The sequence below is a fragment of the Sinocyclocheilus anshuiensis genome, unplaced genomic scaffold (assembly GCF_001515605.1).
Source record: "Sinocyclocheilus anshuiensis isolate Anshui unplaced genomic scaffold, SAMN03320099.WGS_v1.1 scaffold130, whole genome shotgun sequence".
Classification (NCBI taxonomy): Eukaryota; Metazoa; Chordata; class Actinopteri; order Cypriniformes; family Cyprinidae; genus Sinocyclocheilus; species Sinocyclocheilus anshuiensis.
Genome location: NW_015544207.1, coordinates 2,218,514 through 2,239,670, shown reverse-complemented (window position 1 = coordinate 2,239,670; position 21,157 = coordinate 2,218,514). Strand labels below are relative to the sequence as shown.

The following is a 21,157-nucleotide window of genomic DNA, read 5'->3' as shown; positions in this document are numbered from 1 at the left end:
TCAGACTAAGCTGAGTTCCTCTAACACTGACCAATAAGTACACAATGATATTACCACTCTCTCACATACATTATTTGACCTTTTGTTTTTTACAGTTCCTAGCCATGCAGCCTTTCTCTCTGGTTTTATGACAGCTGTACCTTTTATAGTTTGCAGAACAGATAGCAGAACAATATAAAATTGCTCTTTAAAGCATTAAAATAACTAAATTAAAAGTTAAAATCACTGAATTAAAAATGAAAATAAATAATAAAGAAAATGGCTATATTTGAACTGCTATAAGAAACTCATATTAACTCATTTGAGCTTAGTAATTAGTACTGTACATTTGATTTACCCATTGCAATAGTCCCTTTACAGTTACTGCTATCATAAAAATACATGTTTATGTAGGTGTAATTGTACAAAATACACATTTAATGTCCAACAACAAAAATTTTAGCAAAATGTATATTTTACTCAGAATTATTGCGCTATTACTCTATCGTGCTCCGTCTGTTTAGCGCGCAGCAGTGCTCGTTCACTCGCCCACTCCTGACAGCAAAATAGATATGTTTGCATGACTTTCTAACATTTACAGATGAAAAATATACCTGTGACATGTCAGTTATGCACTGAGGAAAACACAACGTCTCAAATGCATTAAACAGCACAGATATATTCGCTGTTTGTCATGGTGGATCGATTTGATCCATGATCGACATTAAAGTCAGCATGAAATCAAAATTGGCTTTATTTGCTTTACTAGCCCACATTGCTAGTCTTGATGTGAACAATTAATCCGTGCAAGTTAATCCGCTGAAAAAAAAATTTTGTCTTGGTAATCTTTAATCAAAATCTGAACATTTGCTTCCGGTTTGGAATGGCATTCCTTCTCTGATGATGTCAGTTTGATGGCTTGGGCAGAATATAGTTAAACACACCCCTCCAACAGAGAGAAGGACCGCAAAAATAAAACCCCGCCCTCTACTCAATATTCCGTTTCAGCTGGAAATACGTCACTACACTGAAATAAAGTCGGCAGCAACTTCCGGTTCACGCAGACTTTAAGGCTGCTTAAAAATAAGCGTGCACAAATTAGTGAGATTGTGTGAACTTAATTTGTCATTTATGGATCATTTTTAGCCCCGCTTTATTTGTTAGGTTATTTCAAGTCAGGTTTTGGACTTTAATCCCCGCTTTTCCTCAGGTCTCCGTAGTGGTGTTGTGATCCATCATATTCACGCGCAGCGGTGATGAGAGAGCGCGCTTGAGAAACAGTTTAGAGAGGAGAAGTCAATCTACATATAAAATTATTGGTCACGTTCTAAATAATACAAGTATAGCGCATCCACTAGTAGTTATTAAAGCAATAAGCCCCAAGAATCCGTGGTTTACAGTGAATTTATAACAGCTAAGGTGCATTGTTAGGCACTACTCGAAGCGGACCACGGCTTCACGGGGCTTATTGCTTTTATAAAACGGTTATTCCATATACGTAGTAAGGTTTCACAGAATAAAACAGAGCAAATAAAGTGTAATGATATTAATAAAAACAGCATTCTTCCGCCAAACAATGTAGTTCCTCAGAAACAGTTGTGGTTGCAACAAAGTGGTTGCCGAGCAACACACAAACGTAAACAAAGGTGTATGTTTGTAGAGTAATTTACAACAGCTTCGAACGCGGCTCAGCCAATCAGAATCAAGGACCGGAACGATCCGTTTTATAGATATAAATAAATCGGTTGTTACTGATGCAAACAGTTTAGAAACGATTCATTGCAATATAAATGACAACTTGTAGCCGATGCACACTTTTTAAACCGATGCATCATATCGTTAACTTTTTATGCCGATGCACCGTGCAAATCCGGGAATCTTCCCATCCCTATATATATATAATATATATATTAATGTGTATAATGTGATTTTTTTCTCCCCACAGAATTTTAGGTAATCTGAAAGCAAATTCAATTTGGTTCCTTTACAGAGAACAAGTGTAAACACACTTATGTTTATTTATTTATTTATTTAGCTTTGACATCTTAGATGTACGGTGGCCGTGAAGTGCAAAACAAATCACAATTCTGAAAGCAAAATAACAAATTACAAACGCAAATGCAAGTCTAAAAAACAAAATAACAATTCAGAAAACACAACAACAATTCAGAGACAAAATATTTTGAAAAAAAAAAAAAAAAAATCAACCAAATCGTGCAGCCCTGTTTTAGACCTTTTTTCATTTGTATTCACTATAAACTTCCATTTCTTTAGTATCTTACTGTCTATCTGTCGTTCTTTTCTTCCGTGCTTCTCTCAGGCGGAGGAGAGAATGCAGGGCGAGGTGAGTGTCTGTCTCTCATCTCTGAGTTTCCCTCTCTGTCATTCAGAAATTAATGACAGTCATATTAATAACCTCTTTTTGTCATACATGTTCTCAGAGATCATAACAGCTGAAGTCAGCTAATGTTAGGAGCTAATGAACTAACACATAGAGTCAAAGCCTTTAACTGTCATTAGCTGTCCAGAAGGCTGTTATGAGATTCCTCTGCTGTGTTTCATTCAATCATGACCGACTGTCTCTGGGCTGAAGGAAATCAGTAGCTAACCACTTGCCACATGTTGGTATTTATAGTTGCCTCCATGTTCTGTGTTTCATAACTATAATGTGAAGGCCTATTCACATCAGATGGGATAAAACAAACACCAAATAATAAAAATAGAATAAAAATGAAATATTATATAATTAAAAATAAAAGTAATTGTCACATTCAAAATATTTGTACTGACATCGATTTTTTTTTTTTTTATGAAAAATACTTGATATCTAAATGAAGGCCAAACATTTTATTGAGCATAAACAATTAAGAAAATTACCTTGCTTCAGAATAAAAATTTAGTTGTTGAATTAAATTGTAAATTGCAATAAATTGCCACATTTTTGTCATTTTATATGAAACTTGGATATCTTTCATTTATATTAATAAAACGAATAAACAAATTTTCAGCATCCAAACAATTAAGAAAATGACCTTGATTCAGAATAAAACAATATATTTAATTGCTGGATTAAAATTGTAATTGCTAAGTTTGTCATTTTATATGAAACTTTGATATCTAGAATTTATATTAATAGAAATTAAAATAAAAAAAAATATTCAGCATCCAAACAAATAAGAAAATATAAATTAATATATACATTTATTGAATTGCTGAGTTTAAATTTATTTATAAAGTATAATGTCATTTATATAAAGCATTTATATCTATACTCTGTATCTATAGTAAATTATCTTTAATTAATGTTAACAATAATAACTATATATGCTATATACTATATACAGTATCTCACAGAAGTGAGTACAGCTCTGGTGAACTCCATGCCCAAGAGGGTTAAGGCAGTGCTGGAAAATAATGGTGGCCACACAAAATATTGACACTTTGGGCCTAATTTGGACATTTTCACTGTACTCAGGGGTGTACTCACTTTTGTGGCCAGCGGTTTAGACATTAATGGCTGTGTGTTGAGTTATTTTGAGGGGACAGGAAATTTACACTGTTATACAAGCTGTACACTCACTACTTTACATTGTAGCAAAGTGTCATTTCTTCAGTGTTGTCACATGGACAGGTATAATAAAATATTTACAAAAATGTGAGGGATATAAATATAATCAAAATAATATCTATCTAATAATATCTAATTAAAAAAAAATAGTATACAATTTTAAAAATAATAATAATCCTTTCAAATGAAAAGAAAAGAAAAAAAAATGACATTTTAGGCTTTTAGACTGCATTATGGTGTTTTAGACTTGGCACATTGCATTAGTTAGACTAGTTTTTGTATATTATCGTTGTGGTGCTATTGTTTCATATCCTGATGGGAAAAGGCCTTCACTCTTTCGTGATGTGTCTACTTGATCTATGGATGCAAAATTAAGGTGTCTCACCAAGAGATGGACAAAAAGTGTACTTGGTGAAGTTTTGCATTCCAAGCCTGAAGGCTTGAAGTGAGTCTGATTTTAGTCATTGTGTGTGTTGTTCTGGTCTGCTGCGCCTCATAATATGTGAATATACTCTCCATTCGTCTTTCTGTTGTCTTCAGTTGCATGTATAGAGTTTATCAGCGTGTTCCAAATAGAGATCATATAAACAGACACAGTTGCTATTGGGAGTGCTAAATATCATCTGTCACAGTTTTCCAGCAGCTGCAGTGAGCTTCAGCAGTTCAGTCTGACTGTAACACTGTCAATTAGGAAAAACAATTTAGAGATTTATGTGAAAGTAAATAATCTGATCATTAGAGGAATAGTTCACCAAAAATGAAAATTGTCATCATTTACTCCTGCAATGACTATGAATATCCCATAACGACAATCCTATATGATTTGCTTTCTTCCCTGGAACACAAAAGCAGACGATCAGCAGAATGAGGGGTTTTTTTCTGCTGTGTTCTGCTTTTTTTATTCAGTGGAATTCAATGGCAAGCTCAGAAATGACAATATAAAAGTAGCTCATATGAACTGCACAAATGAGATGTGAGAGCTTTATTGGAGAACATTGTCAGTCAATTAATGACCTTTTCTCATGTAAAGCTATCCTAGGACTTCAGAGTACTTCAAAAGTATGGAGTACTTTCATGATTTTTTACTTTGCTGTTTTGTCATTTTTGGAGCTTGACAGTCTTCAGTCATACAGGTCTGGAACAACATGGGGAAGAGTAGTGATGACAGAATTCTCATTTTTGGGTGAACTATTCCTTTAAATTTTTGATGCAGATTTATGCATTGAATTATATGTTGGTTAATAACTTTGTGCGGTTCTTCACAGCAAATCCGTAAGCTGAGGAGGGAGCTGGAGTCTTCACAGGAGAAGGTGGCCAATCTGACCTCACAGCTGTCTGCTAATGTAAGTGTACACTGTCACATAGGAACGCACATACTATTTTGTATGTACAGTACACTATTCAGTTATTCTATTCAGTCTATTCATAAAAGAATGATGAAAAAATCATTGACCATAATCATGAATGTTTCTTGTGCAGCAAATCAGCATATTATACTGATTTCTGAAGGATCACGTGACACTGAAGACTGGAGTAATGATGCTGAAAATCCAGCTTTGGATCACAGAAATAAATTACATTTTACAATACATTCAAATAGAAAGCAGTTGTTTTAAATTGCAATAATATTTCACAATATCAGTTTTACTTTTATCAAATAAATGCAGACTTAGTAAGCATAAGCGACTTCTTTTAGAAACTTAGAAAATAATCTTACAGAACCCTAACTTTTGAACGGTAGTGTGTATTTATTTTTTTTTATTATTCTTTATTTAATATTACTTTAATTATATGATGATCATATGTAATGCAATTCAGTGGATTATTTTTGTTTATCTATAGGCTAACCTGGTGGCAGCATTTGAGCAGAGTCTGGCCCTCATGACCTCTCGACTCCAGACCCTCTCTGTCAGCTCTGATCAGAAGGTATGATATTCATCCTTAAAACAACCAAAAACTCCTGCAATCATCTCAGTTCCACCATTTATGGGTATGAAGTTCCATAATTTATAGCTTATTGGTAACAGTTACAGCATTAGCTTTTCATATCGTGATGAAGCAGGATCCTTGACCAAATTTATTAGAAAATGTTTTAAAAGAAAATATTTCTTTCTGTCTTTCTACTACAACATTTTATCTTTAATTTCCCATTACTTGACATTTCTTTGTAATTCTTTTTTTAAATATTCTAGTAATTTCTGAGTCAAAATTGTTTCAAAGTGAATTCTACACCATTTCTTTCAGTGTAGTACCATGTTTTAAAAACAAAAAAGGGGGGTGGGGTGGGGGGGTTGGACCATGTGTTTGAAACATATTACCCCTTAACTGTCCTTTTACCGCCCATATTTAGATCAATACATGTAACCTCACAGAGTCACAGAGAGCCAAAGAGCAAATTTGGGTCAAATCATGACTGAATGGATTTTGGGGGTTGCTGGCTTTAATTTACTGTCAAGGGGTCACTGTGTTTATCTGTGCAATACTCCAAAATTTTGAGTTCATGATTTGCCTTTGGCTAAATTAACGCACATGCAGGAGGGTTTAGAAGTGCAACGCTGACCTTCATGCCACATTGCCCTCTGTGAAAGAGGCAGCCGGTCTAGAGAGCTTACGCTGCGAGGCAGCGACCCGGATTCATGCATTCGTTTCAGTGGCTGTGACCCTACAGATCATTTCAGTGATTTAGAAAAAGCACATGATGTTGAGATACCAGTGATGCATAGCTGGAGGACCTTTTGTAGACGTCCCTGTGGCTTTGTCTGCTGTAAATGTCATTGGTCAAGTGCAGGCAGTAAATCATTGCGGAAAGCAGAAGTGAACTTACATTTGTTTGGAAAACCGTCAGTAGCAGTGCTTTGGGGAATGCTGTTTCAATGTTTATGCTTTAAATGGATGAGCACAGACTAAATACATCTGTGTTTTTTCTCTATAGGACAGTGAATTACTGGACCTTAGAGAAACAATCGAGAGCCTAAAGACCAAGAACATGGAGGCGCAGGCCGTCATCCAAGTCGCACTCAGTAACCCAGATGTTGCCCCCAAAGGTGAAGACAGCAAACATGCACCTCAAATTGAGTTTTAGCTTAATATCCAATGAATGTTAGCAAACAAACGTTCTTTATTTCTTCTCTCAGAGTTGCGAATCAGGAGGCAGAACTCATCCGAGAGCATTTCTAGTCTGAATAGCATTACCAGTCACTCCAGTGTGGGCAGCTTGAAAGACGACGCCAAGAAGAAGAAGAAAAAGAGCTGGGTAAGCGGAAGAAAGAGCCTAAGATGGAATTATAGTGACTATTATTATCTGCTCGCGCATAACCACAGTTTTCACATATTCTTTGTAAATCTCTAAGGTCTACGAGGTAAGTTTATATGTCTCTCTGAGGGAATGTTCCTCATCTGTTGTTTCTAACCGCTCTATAAAGGTTACCATCGGTGCAGCTCCTCTTAACAGTCACTGCCGCTTATACTTTCATATGTGTAAAATACTATATGTTACAAATGTTATGAGGTGAATTTACTGAGCAGATAGCACAAGTGGTCGACCAATAAATCGCCAATGCAGAAATTTGTCATTTTTAGCTACTGGCATCAGCCATTGTTTTTTTCTGTTTGGTCATTGAGTGTTGAAAGCAGGACTTTTATTTTGACAGCACTGAAATCCAAGCGAGTGCAGAGACAGAAGTTGTCTTTCACCATCTTTATTGGCTTAGTGTCATTGTTCTCTCTAATAATTGAAAATCAAACATGTCTAATGCTTTATATCCAGTTCTATATCCAGTTTGCCAGTACAACAAATTCATGTCATATTCATATTATATTCACTGTGTACTGTATGTGAAATGAGAAAATGTGATTCCCAGTTCACACAGACTTACCAGATTACTGAATGTAGTTATTCACAGTGTTTACTTTTTTCACTTCTTTATCTGTGAAAAATACTATAATAACATTAAAGGGATAGTTCACCCAAAAATGAAAATTCTGTTTGGAACGACATGAGGGTAATTAATGACAGAATTTTCATTTTTGGGTGAACTATCCCTTTAAGATGCTATTTAAAATACAAATTTGTTCATTTACAGATTTATCTATTTTTTCAAATGATTTATCTCTAATTTTAATAAATATATTGAACAACAAATATAAATGTCTTTGCAAAAATTGGTCATGCATGCAATATTTAGGATATTTTATTAAATGCGATATCATTACCATATTTGAATTCAATATAATATTGGCCTGTATCGGACATCAGCCACCCTACTTCACTAGATATACTCTATCAGCCATGCAGAATCCATATTGGTCAACCTCTAGTTAGCACCAGCTGCTAAGAACTGACAAAACGAGGACACACATGCTTTTTATAAAGTGGTGCAAGTGACCAGCTCTATCACTAGGCTCCATTCATTCTTAGTGAATTCTCTCTAGAATGCTATTTTACTAATACTGTAAACATGTGGTAACACTGTGAATGTGTCATATGGCTATGACGGAAGAAGAAGAAAAGCAGTTATTAAATCTGTCACACATACAAGAATGAAGCTGCAGCTGAACACTCACACTAAGTCAAGTCAAGTGAAGTCAAGTCTGCTTTATTGTCAATTCTTCCACATGTACAGCACATACACACAGAGAATTGAAATTGCGTTACTCTCAGACCCTTGGTGCATACAGATAACACTAACAGTAGAACATAAATACAGATAGATACAGATTAAATATAAAATACAACTATACAAATATACAAATAAGGTAAAATGTAAAAAAATATATAAAGCAGCACAAGGCACATGACATATAGAGTGCAAACCAGTGAAGTAAACAACAGTGCAGACTATTGTTTCTGTGAAGACATGTGCACTATACATGCCAGTAACTCTGGCATGTATAGTAGAGACAGATCACTTTGCATGATGAAATCATTTGTTACAGCTCTTTGGTATTTTACCTGTGTTTTATTTTTTGTGGTTCAAGGCTGCAAGCTAATTTCTAGGAATGATTGCATCACATATAACTATCCACACCAACACCTGAGTGTTTCAAGTGCACTTGTTGAAAAACATCTGTCCTTTTCTCTTGTGCTGTTGTTTAAGTGTCTGTCCTTTTGTGCTTGAAGTATCTTCATTGAATTCAACACTTGATCAACTAGGGAGGTTTGCAGAATGTAAAATGAACCTCAAATTGTACATCTCCTTACAATATGATTATGATTATACTCTAAGAAGCTGATAACATTTTCACATAAATGTATATAAATAAATTAATGCTTTTATTCAGCAATTCAGCAATAAATTGATCAAAAGTGTCAGTAAAGGCATTAATAATTTTACAAAAGATTTTTGTTTGCAAAAAAAAAAAAAAATTTTCTATTAATCAAAGAATCCAGAAAAAATGTATTCCACAGAAATACTGTTTTAATGCTCATAAGAAATGGCAAGCAAATCAGCATATTAACGTGACCTCTGAAGGATTATGTGACACTGAAGACTGGAGTAATGATGCTGAAAATTTAGCTTTGATCACAGGAATAAATTGAATTTTACAATATATTCACATACAACAGTTATTTTAAATTGTAATAATATCCCACAAATTACTTATTTTATTTTTGATCAAATAAGACTTATTTCACATAAACAACAGTGAAAGTTAATAAACTTTAAATGAGTGAAAAAAATCCGAATAAACATTTATTCTTATATTTGTGAATTACTTCAGTGTGTTTTAAGTTCTCTGCCTTTCTCTCGAATTCTCTGTAGTTACGAAGTTCTTTTGGCAAGGCGTTCAGCATTAAGAAGGGCGCCATTAAAGGTGGCTCCATGTATTCTGATATTGAAGAGATCGCCACTCCAGACTCTTCTGCACCCAACTCACCAAAACTGGGTCATGAAGATGGAGAGAACCCGCCCACTTCCCTCCCATCCAGCCAATCAGCCACCTCCTCTGTGTGAGTAAATTCTTCATGTGCCAATCACAATATCAGGCGAAAATCAGGCAAAAGTGGGCAATTTCACTTTTGAAATGCAGCAGTAATTGGACTATTACACCCTTTAGACTGCTTTTAAGTGTTAGCACTTTTTAAACAGTAATGACATTGCGTTCTAACAGGATCCATGAAAGCAACGAGGAAAACGAGAGCGATGAGAAGATGGTGTCTGAGCTGCGGTCTGAGCTGTGGGAGAAAGAGATGAAACTGACGGACATTCGGCTAGAAGCGCTGAGCTCAGCACATCAGCTGGAGCAGCTACAAGAGACCATGAACAACATGCAGGTCAGTGACTGGTTTAGTGATGTTTTGGTGTTTGCTCTGCGAATTTTCATTGGCAAAATCGATAGGAATCTACGCGATTGGGAATTACACATAAGGGCGATAGATTTCACAGATTTTGCAATGGGTTCATGTTGGTCATGTGAATTTGTCGCATTGACCAACACAAAGCTTAGTGGTTTGAAAGTAACTTCTGTGTGAGCATACATCACTAAACTATTGACAGTAGACAATGGATATGTTTTGCCTGTGAAACCGTGCATATCTTCACTGCAGTTCATGACTTTGCATGTCAAACATTACATTGAAAACAAAACTTTAATCAAACTCTCTCATTGTAGAGTATGGTGGAGAGTCTGAAGGCAGAGAACGATCAGCTGAAAACAGGAAGTGCTCCATCATCCCTTGTCCTTCCTTGCAGCCCACCTTCTACTTCCACCTCCCAGCCGTCTGGTCTGGCCAGCCTACTGAACTCCAACCAAACCAAACCACCCATGAGCCTCACCAAGTCCTTCAGCCTCAGCCTCAATGAGTGCTCCAACACTGGTGAGTTCCTGTAGTCACATGCCATATCATACTTAAACATAAAAACCAAGCGGCAACCTTCCGCTCTCTCTCGTGAAACCAACACTAAGTGACTAAAACTGCAATTCATCGACTGGCCGCTAGAGGCTGGCTCCAAAAGGGAGTCAAGTCCCATAGACTCCCTATGTTAAAATTCCCAACTTTACAGCAGAAAAAAAAATGTTTACAGCCTGGTACAAAAAGTGGTTTTGGTCTATATAGCTAAATTTTCCCTTCATGACAACTGTGAGGGGGGTGAATTTTTTTATAACTCATCCGTTTAAATTATATTAAGCCTTAAAGTTCTGCATAATTAAGGGCGTGGCCACTTGAGTGGCAGGTGGATTGCCGCTGCTGTCACCACCGTCGAGCTAGGTGGGTGTGGTTTCAGCAACCAGCTCCCGCCTCTTTGCCCATTTTCAATTATCCGGGAGTGACGTGCGGTGACGCGCTGCCAAGATGGCGACGGCCGGCTCCGCCCACTTTGAGCTTCAAAAATGCTCTTCAGAAACATACGGTTGACATCACGGACACTACGTCCATGCTTTTATACAGTCTATGATAAAAACTAGTTAGCTTCAAGCATTGCTTCCCATTACTAATCTAGAAATGTCACTGGCGGATTGAGTCAAATAATTATTTCTGTCAAGCAGACATTGCTCCTATGGAGTTACTGAGCCTGTCATCTCAGAGGAATGAGGTCTTTACGCGTGTGGTGGTCCGTATAGCTGACCAGCAAGTGTCCAGAGAGGTGAATACGTGAAAACATATTGCAAATGGCTTTACATACATCAACATTAGATCATATGCACTAAATAAGCCAACTGGTGTACAATCAGCAGGTGAGGCAGCAGGATTTCTACATCGGCTCTGTGAGGATTCATGGGAAAACTGAATGGTCTATGTTAGACACAGACATCTCCACAGCTTTCAGGGTGAGATCTCATTCTGTGGTGTAAAGACAGCTAAAATGTTTAAATATATGCAAAAAAGGAAGGTCGTAATTTTAAAATCATAATGTAGTATGCAAAAGATGTATGAAAAAAATTGAATAATGTTTTAGTATGCAAATAATACCGTCATTGCTGATGATATTTAATAGCCGACATTATCAAAATTCAGTAGGTGATTTTGATAATGACTCATGGAATATTATCAAAAGTCAATAGATTTTCAATATCTTTTTTTCTTGATTTAAATTTTTTGAAAATTATTTTATATTTACTGTAAATTGTTTTAAATGTAATTGGTGTGTGTGTATGTGTGTTTACTATATAATAGATGGATGGATGGATTGATTGATTGACTGATTTAAATTAATGTATTTATTATAATACTTAATTAATCTAATGTGTTCTTTGTATTCGTACATCAGGACTATCTCCTACGTTAAGGACGCGATATTGTATTGTATGTTGTATCTCTTAAAAAATGTCACAATATTTTAAGGTAAAATAATATGTACCTGTCTAATCTGGCCAGTCAGATTGACCGAGACTGTGGCACTGAGCACATTCCATTGGTCATTATCTTGGACGATATCAGTGACGCGTCTTCCATCACTGACCTGGTCAACAGTGCACTGACCTGCAAATATCACAAATGGTGAGGAAGCTCCTATCACGCAATTCTAAAAACTTCCAAGTTAGTTTTTCTCCATTTGCGCTCAAGACTATGAGTTTTTTTTTTTTTTATCCCGCCTTCACTAACTTTAAGTTAATTCGACAGCTAATTGTGACTCCCGGGAAAAACGGGACGTCTGGTCACCTTATCCCTACCCCTTCGGGTGCTGAGGCCATTGTTTCAGATCGCTAGTTCGCATTTTGGTAGCCTATCCGTCCACTGCGGCTGCCATACTGAGACTAGATATGCAAACGCCCTTTATCCGATAAAAATTAATCTGTTCTTTGTTAGTCCATATCTTACTCACAGAAAAAATGTTCGTTAATGAATATTTTTCGTCGTCGTCTTCGTTGACGAAATTAACACTGAAGATGGTCCTCCTCATAAGTGACCAAATTGAAACACACTTCATAGGGAGCAACTCTCCTGATGGTTACTCTTGTGCACCATATAGAAAGTGCAAGAGACTCAACTTACACTCCCAATTGATTTCAACAGCTTCTAAGCTAACAACTCTATGCTTTTTGGTAATGAGTTCTAATTAACCTTGTTTATCCATCTACATCTTGGTTTTCTAAGTTTTATCTGTCTTCCTTTACTGAGCTTGTATCCTTGGTGAAAAATACTGTTTAAGCTAGTTTGCAGGTCAAGCACTGGTGTGCTTAGCCTGGTCAGGCTTGTGTGGTGTTTTGTTACTACAGGGGTTCTGGGACACCAGTAAAACATTTTAGGCTGGTTTCAGAGTTTATTCTGCCTTAAGGCCAGGACACACCAAGCTGGCCATCAGCCAACGGGGCTAGTTTTTTGGTGTATTCCACGTTGGCTCTCATCAGGCTCACATCAGTGGCATTTTGCCCAATTCAACATGTTGAGTCGGCGCCATGGCCATCAGTGAGTTTGAGAACTCTGATTGGATGTTCACTTTAACGAAGGAGTCAGTGCACAAAAACTAAAGCAAAAGAGATGAAAGCGAGCAAGTCAGTGAAGCCGGCTGTATTGTATTGTAATGTTACATTATCTTACCGGAGCATTCCAATACGCGAATATTTTTATAACAACATGAGCTGCTTAAAATGGTGAAAGTTATCAACATAACTGATATTCAGAATGGTAAGCAAGCACTGCTTTGTTTACATTTCGTATGTCTGTGTATATCTTGTATATTCGGTTTCTCCTTTTGAAAGATGAATAGCTGCTGATATAGACAGTTAACTCCTTACATGCAGGTGTAGTCTGTGCGGTGTGTTGAAGCATAGCTTTTTGGTCCAGACACAGCTGATGCGAAGTGACAACAACGTCGACTTTAATTGCCATTAGTTCTTTGAAGTCGGCTTGATATGTCGTGGCTTTTACATCTTGGCCAAAATGAGGCAACTCATTAGGTTTTAGAACAGAGTTCATCTGTTACTAAAAGAGTTGCGTTTTGTTGGATCATATGACACTTATTGTGTCTTCTCGAAGTGCAGTGGAGCCTTGAAGCTCAATCTCTGCATTGATATATTTCAGGTCCATGGTCAGAAATCAGCATGGGAGGATCCAGTGGAGTGGGTGAGGGATACGCTGCCCTGGCCTTCAGCTCAACAGGACCAGGCCAAACTCTTTCACCTCCCTCCGCCAACCACTGGCCCCAATTCTGCTCCAACACAGCAGCCCAGTGACGACAGGGTCACGTCCAACAAGGACACGTCTCTGTCCACAATGGAGTCCGATCCACTGGTGAGTGTCTAGTACAACTACACCTGAACCTTTGTGAACAAATCTGTATGTGTTGTGACAAGCTGTCCTTGTTCTGTTCCTCATTCAGATGGCGATGCTGCTGAAACTCCAGGAGTCTGCCAACTACATCGAATCACCCGAACGGGACATTTCTGGCAACCCCACTTTCTAGGCTGAGCTAAAAGACTCGAGAGCTTACTAATGGCTAGTGCTGTTACAAAACACTGTTCTGTACAGCTGATTTGCACCTCCTGTCTCCTTCAAAAGGCTTGTGAGAGTCGAGAAGAGAAATGCTCAAGAACAACCATGTCAAGGCAGACAAAACTCTAAGTCTGAAAGAAAAACAGAAGAACTGATCCTGCCAGATCTATGCGAGAATCTTTTTTGCACTGTTGTCTTAACCGGTCCTTCCTTTGCTTTTTTAACCTGCAAGTGGCATGGCAATACTTGCAACTGGGGATTCTGAAGACTGGACGATTGTGAAGATGAAATGTTCGTCTGCCATACTGGGAACAAAATGTGCTCCACAGTTGTTTGATATTACTTTTGACCATATGGACCAAAAATCTATTTATTCTTGTTTGCTAAAGTACCAACACTCCATCCTCAAGATCAAGTCGCCTGAACCCTGTACACAAAGGTGCAGTTACATTTAGACCAACTCGCATGGATGCAAAATGTAATGTACAAGATGGTGCTTAGAATTCAGCCTTAAATGATGTCCCTCCATATATCATAAAGTCAGTTCCATAGCAATCAGAATATTACTCTATATTACCTCACAGTTTGCATAGTGATGTAGTTTTAAGGTGCAGTACATACCCATAGCCAGGTTGCATTCATTCCTATCAAACATGCAGACATCAGACAGATGTAGACTGTAGAGGATGCACTTTGATTCGTAGCTTTCAATCAAGAGCACTGACTGGTTGTTCAAGATTCGTATGTTGTTCGCTCCAATGGTGAGTTGCAGCAAAAAAAAAACAACATGAATTTGTGAGAGTTTGAGGCGACATGAGTGATAGAGACTCACCAGGTTGCATTCATTCCTATCAAACATGCAGACATCAGACAGATGTAGACTGTAGAGGATGCACTTTGATTCGTAGCTTTCAATCAAGAGCACTGACTGGTTGTTCAAGATTCGTATGTTGTTCGCTCCAATGGTGAGTTGTAGCAACAAAACAACCAGAATTTGTGAGAGTTTGAGGCGACATGAGTGATAGAGACTCATCAAGTTCAATTATATGCAAATGTCATGTGATCTGCCGCCTGATATTGTTGAAAAAAATTGCTGGATTAAGGTGGCACTTGGAAATGCAGCAAAGCTAGGAATGACTGCAGTAGGGTTCATGTGATCCACCGCCTGATACAGTCGGAGGGTGACCTCAGGCAAATAAATAGCTGTCAGTTATAACAAAGGTGCTGTTACCGGTGCATGGGAACAGTATGCAACATCTTACTTTCAGTAATCGTTTATGTGATAGTGCTTTTGACCTTAAGGTACAGATATACTTCATTTTCCATGTTTCCACACCACTGAGCATTCAAGCCCTTCAAAGTGAACTTGAGCATTGTGACCGTGAGCATGTTCTAGTAAGCCTTCAAGCACTCAAATCTCTTGCGCAATCGCTGTTGTCCATGCACAAGGTCATGGCATGCAGACACAAAAAAACGGGCTGCACACCGATGTTGTGCACAGACAAGAATTGCTTAACATGGACTGTGCGATCCAGAGCGAAACATGGATAAGTGAAGTATACTTTCAACTTTAGCTCCAGTACCCAAGGTGCTCATTGATCATCAAGATAATCAAAGGCTTTGTTCTCACTGACACCCCAAACCCAATTCACTTGGCTTTGTGCTGATGTAGCAACTAATGTAGGTCCTGTTTCCACCTGGCATTAACGTGTTTCAGATGCATCTCTTGTGATCCCTTGTTTCTGGATTTTGTTGAGAAACTCCCCTTTTATTTTGGGATACTCAACATCTTTTTTGCAAGAGTCCCAAGTGCGGCACACAAATACTATTAAATGAAGGAAACCATGTTGTGCAGCTTATGAGCGAGCAGGAATGTAAGCAAATGAAAAAGATACAGATTGCAGCTGCCAGCACCACGAAGTTTGAATTACTTATTTTGGTGCACTTTCTCTCAACACGTCCCAGAACAATCAAGTGTTAGTTGAGCAGGTGGCAAGAAGGTGATGCTTCACTTCAGTTCGGAGCAAATGAGGATTCATATTATTAATGTGATGTGGTCACATGCATTTTTGACTTCCTCTGTATGTGGTTTCAGTGATCCGATCACAGTTTTAGACCATGTTTACACCTGCATTTAGTGCCTAACACTTGTGATCGGATCATCAAAAATGCATATTAATACAAGGTGGAAACAGGGCTGTAAATATACTGGATATTGGCTCCACTGCCTGAACAAATTAAGCCAATTTGAGCTCCTGCAAAATAAGATGTAGTTAGATTGGTTTTGAAAACAAATCAGGATTGTTTGCAGTGTGAACAAAGCCAAAATGGTTTAAACACTTTGTTATGTCTGGAGGAGGTTTAGCAATTTATGTTTGGCCTTTGTTATGTCTAGAGTTTCAAAGTTAAATCACATCAGTGTTAGCTAAATGGTTTTACACACACTTATGTCTTTTGGTCTTCTGTAACAATGTAGCCAGGTTTGGAAATGCGTAATTATTTTTTTATTATTATTATTATTTCTGGTCATTTTAAGTCACAGGATGACCCCATATCAGGGTCTTTTACAAACTCTCAAATCATTCCAGTAACAATTGTAATAATAGAATATCTTGCAATTCAACACAGCCTAAAAAATATCAATGGTGGATTGTAACTCATTAATGCGTTTGCTATTGAATGATTACAGGTGCTCCAGAACTGTATGTGCATGAAAGCTTTAACTGAGGAAAATTATAGCTAAAAAAGGCATCTTACCATGAGACGCCAAAGGATGTGTTGGCAACCAGTCTACAAGAGCAAAGTGATCTTTTTCATAAATTACCAAATTGAAACGGAATTTCTCTTGTACATGTACTAACCGGTTAGTACTAGCGCTATAGCAATGTCAGATGAAACGTAATCTGAGAATGTAAATTGGATCAAAACTTCAGTTTGCCAACACACCTAGTGCTCTAGATGATGCTTGCTGACTCTTGTGCTCGTGTTTACGTGTCCTGTTACTGTCAGACGTAGCTCTCCAAATGAATAACCAGAGGAGCATTTTTTAAGTCTTTTTTCTGTTTTTATTTTTACTGAAGGATCTGAGTCTGACATTTGTAAATAGATTTTCAAAAAAAAATTGCCCAAAAAAAATGCTAACAAAAAAGGTCTATTGTAGAACAAACAGAGCAAGGATAAAATATAACAACTACTGTATAAACTGAATGTGTCTGTTTAGATATACATTACAGCGAGGATCGCGGTCATCTCTCAGTTATCACCTTTCCTGTAGAGGCAAGTTAACTGCCACAAAGTAACTAGATTACGTTGCCTATGTACGTTATTCACTATAAAAGTGTCCTCTGTATTCTCTTCCGGATCTTACAAGGTATTGAATGGCTTTTACGATTGAGTTGGCCATAACAACCCATAAAAAAAACTGTAAAAAATAAGTGGCAGCGGTGCTTCAAATCACACAAGTACCCCAAAATCTGTCTTAACAGCTCATCGTATGATCATAAACTTCCCTTAATCGCTTAAGGATAGTTTGGGGCTTTGGGGAAGATTCCCCAGTGTTTGTCATGAAAATGTGCCTAATATAAGCCAACTCGTTGGACATTGCAATACCTAAACTATTATGTTTTGCAAGGGATTGTTTGCTGTGGAGGATAAGAATGCGAGCGAACGTGTTATCCTTTTTTATGCTAGCTTATAAATAACATTGAGATTTGAGCTCGCCGGTAGTCTCGTTTCCAGATGTCCTGGAAATTTGAGGCTGCTTTACCAGCTAGCACAAACTAAAGCCATTTCCCACCGTCTCTTCTCGTCTCACAGATATATTTGCCATCGTAGTACAGTGTGCTTTATCATATCTGCTGTCTTGCATATGAACTGATACAGACTGGACAACCTAAAATGGAGTGTCTATCTAAGTTTTGATTAATTTATTCATTATTTTACGACTAACAACGCTGAATGTTCAAGCAGGCACAATAATAATACAAAACCTGTGCTTTGTAAACTTGTGTTTTTTCCCACCTGTTTTAGATTAAACAGGTTCAATATTGTTTATCAAAACAGATTGATTTGTCACTATGCAGCGCTGGAATAACGTTGTAGAGTTGAGTTATTAGTACCAATGACAGATAACAATGTGATAAGCTAATGTGCAGGTTTGATGGTGTTTTAATGTTGATGTGTATCACCATTGTTTGTCTGGGAAAAACACATTGGACCTACCTGTCCCACTGGGATTTTAAACAAAAACTGTTTTTCTTTCTCTTCTTCTTCCTCTTTTTTTTTCTTGCTTTCTTTAAGAAATCTTTCTATTTTGTATAGAACATTGCAATTGTAAACATTGTAAATAGAGAACTCATCTGCGACCACAATCACAGTAAAATATGAAAAGGTCCGGCCCTATGATGAGACACCTTTTGTTATTGTTGGTTTTTATTATTATTTTTTAAACTGTCTGCTGGAAAGGGGTTATAAAGGCATGTGCTGAGAATTTCTTCCATCAAATATTCACTCACGTTTCCAATAAACTTGTGCCATCCCTACACTGGTTTTATGCATTTATTAAAGTTAAAAAAAATGATATTTGGCAATTATTACATAAATGTAATAAAACATGATAATCAATAAATTATGAATTTACTTACTTGTCTAATAGTATATCAAAATACTAACGTTTTATTATAGTAGCATATACAGTATTAAATCTATCATTTTTGGCAGGGACTAAGGCTATATATGATTAAAATATGTCATTTTTGTGCAGCTGTTTTTTTTTTTATTTTATTTAGGAAAACTAGGAATTACACAAGCTTCAGTCTGGATCCAACCCTAACCTTGAACCAACATACAAAACATGACAGCTGTTTGTATTTTTTTATCACTAAACTCTCAACTCGTGTATTCCTATGATAAAATTATTTTTGAGGTTTGTCTCCCTCTACTGCCTGAATTTTTTAAGTGCAGTATAGACCGCACTTTTTTTTCATTTGCAATTTTAGACAAAAGAGGGCGCCAACAAAACAAAACAAAAACTTGGATTAAATGCAAGACATTAAGAAGTGATATTAAAAATTAGAAAAGTTAAGTAAAAGTAGAGTCAGAAATATTTAGGCACGAAATAAGCTACATGATACTGAGTTAAGCAATAGTTTGAGTAATGAGGTGAGATCCGTTTAGGGTTATTCCTGAGCTGATAAGAAAGAACAGATTTATCAAGGCTATTTAAAGAAGAGGAGGAGTCCCGAAGGTCCATACTCAGAGGCGGTATAAATTGAACGTCCCAAAAGACATTGTCATTTCAAAGACCGGCCGCCCTGTTGAGGTTTTCCCAAGCATCATGCCAGCCAAACCAGCACCTATCAAAAAGTCAGCCAAGAAGGCTGCTCCGAAAGAGGAGAAGCCAGCAGAGCCGGTGCCCGAGGCTTCCCCCGCCGAGGCGCCTCCCGCTGAAGCGGCCGTGGCGGAACCCGCTCCCGCTGCAGAGGCACCTGCTCCTGAAGGTACTCCACGCATCTGAACGCTGCTCTTTATTTAAACAGCACATACCTCAAAGTGTGCCTAACCCTAACAACATCTCATTTAAAAGAACAATTCGTCGCACTTTAATGTAAACTGTAAAATTTCTACTCACCTTAACAGTCAAAAATGTTCATGGACGTCTATCAGCTGTTATTTTAATAAAATAATAAAAGTATCATCAGTTCTGTCGAGGACTCACACACGCCCTCTAATGAACAACATGCGCTACTTCCACTTTTAGCTATCATTTGCCATTGTAATCTGACAAAACACCAAAGTTACTAGTTATTTTAGAGTGTTATTTACCAATGCTGTTTATTGAGGCCTACTATTAAAGTTTTATTCTCATTCAACAATCAGTTTTTATTTTTAGATTTTATTTTGTGTGTGTGTGTGTACCTGGTATTTATCACGTTATGGGGACCTATATATATATATATATATATATATATACTGTTTAGCTGCTGCAAAATGGTAATGATAATATATAATTAATAAAATTATATAAAATAAATGTAGATTTTTCTTCCTGGTAGCTAGTAGTAGTATATATTTATGAATTTACTTACTTACTAGTGTCTAATAGTATGTCAAAATACTAAAGTTTTATTATAGTAGCATATACAGTATTAAACCTATCATTTTTGGCAGAGACTAAGGCTATATGATTCAAATATGTCCTTTTTGTGCAGCTGTTTTTTTATTTATTTTTATTTAGGAAAACTGAATTTTCTAAACATCCACATAATGCTAGAAGATAAGTTATTGTAAAAAGATAACTTGGGTGTCGGCATTACAATAATTACTTATAATAGATAGCCTGAACTGTCACAAAACTAAATATACTAATTATTATAGATGTGTGTTGAAGTTTCCCTAATATGAGTCTAAGCCCAGAGTTTCCTCAGAAGCAAATGAATTAAACAGGAAGCACCTGTGATTTGATCCTTGAGCCTTGTCTTACAGCAGCATTGTAATTTATACCTTCCTCTAACATGTACCTAACATCTTCTAACATTTATTTAACATGTAACACTAGCCTCTGCCCCTGCTGCTCAGGGTTAAACTGCTGCCCCTTAAGACGAAACCTCAGCATAGACTATATGAATGACTATTACCCTGTTGAAATTATTTAGGTTTTGCATAAAACTACAAATAGCATTTGATCATCTCACTTGTACAATATGTAAATCATATTACATTTTCAGTTTTCAAATTGTAAATTTTACATTAACCCACATCTCAAGATCAAAACGAACTCCTCTCCCCTTCTGCATTTTGTTTGATCTCTTTGCCAATTTTGACACCTTAACATTGTTCAGATTTCATCATTTTACAAAGACTGATTCATCCAGCAGTCATCTATCGGAGCAAATGTTGCATCTTCAGTAAACTGGTGGCCTGCTGAGTGCAAAAACCACTGATCACCAACAATGTGTGCTGTCAGCCAATACTAGAACAGGCTGTGGTTGATGAGCATGTCTCACTGCATGCTGAAATTAAATGGCATGTCTTTTCACCTGACTTTTCATTAACGTCTTTAGTTGCTGCCAAGGAAACCAGTGTGACCACTGCATGAGGGGGAGGTTATGTTAGGTTAAGGTAAGTAAGTATATATATATATCTGCTGAAGTTTGTGCTGTGGAAGAAGGTGCTATTCCTGCAGCTGTTGCTCCATAAACTACTATTACTAAAAAAAAAAAAAAAAAAAACGCTTA

The 21,157-nt window shown here is 37.0% G+C and overlaps 3 protein-coding genes across 5 annotated transcripts in view; all 3 read left to right on the top strand.

Moving 5' to 3' along the window:
- Positions 1-11,775, top strand: part of LOC107696940 (neuron navigator 1-like) — a 127,341-nt gene extending 115,566 nt beyond the window's left edge. Inside the window, exons 17-27 of the mRNA XM_016497511.1 lie at positions 2,300-2,323; positions 4,813-4,890; positions 5,390-5,473; positions 6,480-6,591; positions 6,682-6,800; positions 9,310-9,497; positions 9,659-9,821; positions 10,160-10,364; positions 11,036-11,133; positions 11,225-11,317; positions 11,758-11,775. Coding sequence (XP_016352997.1) covers positions 2,300-2,323; positions 4,813-4,890; positions 5,390-5,473; positions 6,480-6,591; positions 6,682-6,800; positions 9,310-9,497; positions 9,659-9,821; positions 10,160-10,364; positions 11,036-11,133; positions 11,225-11,317; positions 11,758-11,775 — 1,182 coding nt within the window. The remainder of the gene's footprint in view (positions 1-2,299; positions 2,324-4,812; positions 4,891-5,389; positions 5,474-6,479; positions 6,592-6,681; positions 6,801-9,309; positions 9,498-9,658; positions 9,822-10,159; positions 10,365-11,035; positions 11,134-11,224; positions 11,318-11,757) is intronic.
- Positions 11,776-11,841: 66 nt separating this feature from the next.
- LOC107696939 (neuron navigator 1-like) lies at positions 11,842-14,726 on the top strand. The gene is made up of 4 exons (XM_016497510.1): positions 11,842-11,987; positions 13,232-13,301; positions 13,395-13,721; positions 13,810-14,726. Exons 1-4 carry the CDS (start codon positions 11,842-11,844, stop codon positions 13,891-13,893), a joined length of 627 nt encoding a protein of 208 aa, XP_016352996.1. The 3' UTR covers positions 13,894-14,726.
- A 4,507-nt stretch (positions 14,727-19,233) lies between these two features.
- The window catches only part of LOC107696960 (myosin-binding protein H-like), a 30,197-nt gene continuing 28,273 nt past the window's right edge, over positions 19,234-21,157 (top strand). For all 3 annotated transcript variants that reach the window (XR_001635142.1, XR_001635141.1, XM_016497536.1), the window contains exon 1: positions 19,234-19,420. Coding sequence is in view for 1 of the 3 variants with exons in the window: in XM_016497536.1 (XP_016353022.1) it covers positions 19,258-19,420 (163 nt within the window). In the remaining 2 variants the exon portion in view is untranslated. The remainder of the gene's footprint in view (positions 19,421-21,157) is intronic.

Coding starts and splice junctions, on each gene's coding strand:
- LOC107696939 (XM_016497510.1), top strand. CDS start 11,842: ATGTACCTGTCTAATCTGGCCAGTCAGATTGACCGAGACTGTGGCACT. Junction 11,988..13,231: donor ACCTGCAAATATCACAAATG/GTGAGGAAGCTC, acceptor CCTTACATGCAG/GTGTAGTCTGTGCGGTGTGT. Junction 13,302..13,394: donor TGATGCGAAGTGACAACAAC/GTCGACTTTAAT, acceptor ATTAGGTTTTAG/AACAGAGTTCATCTGTTACT.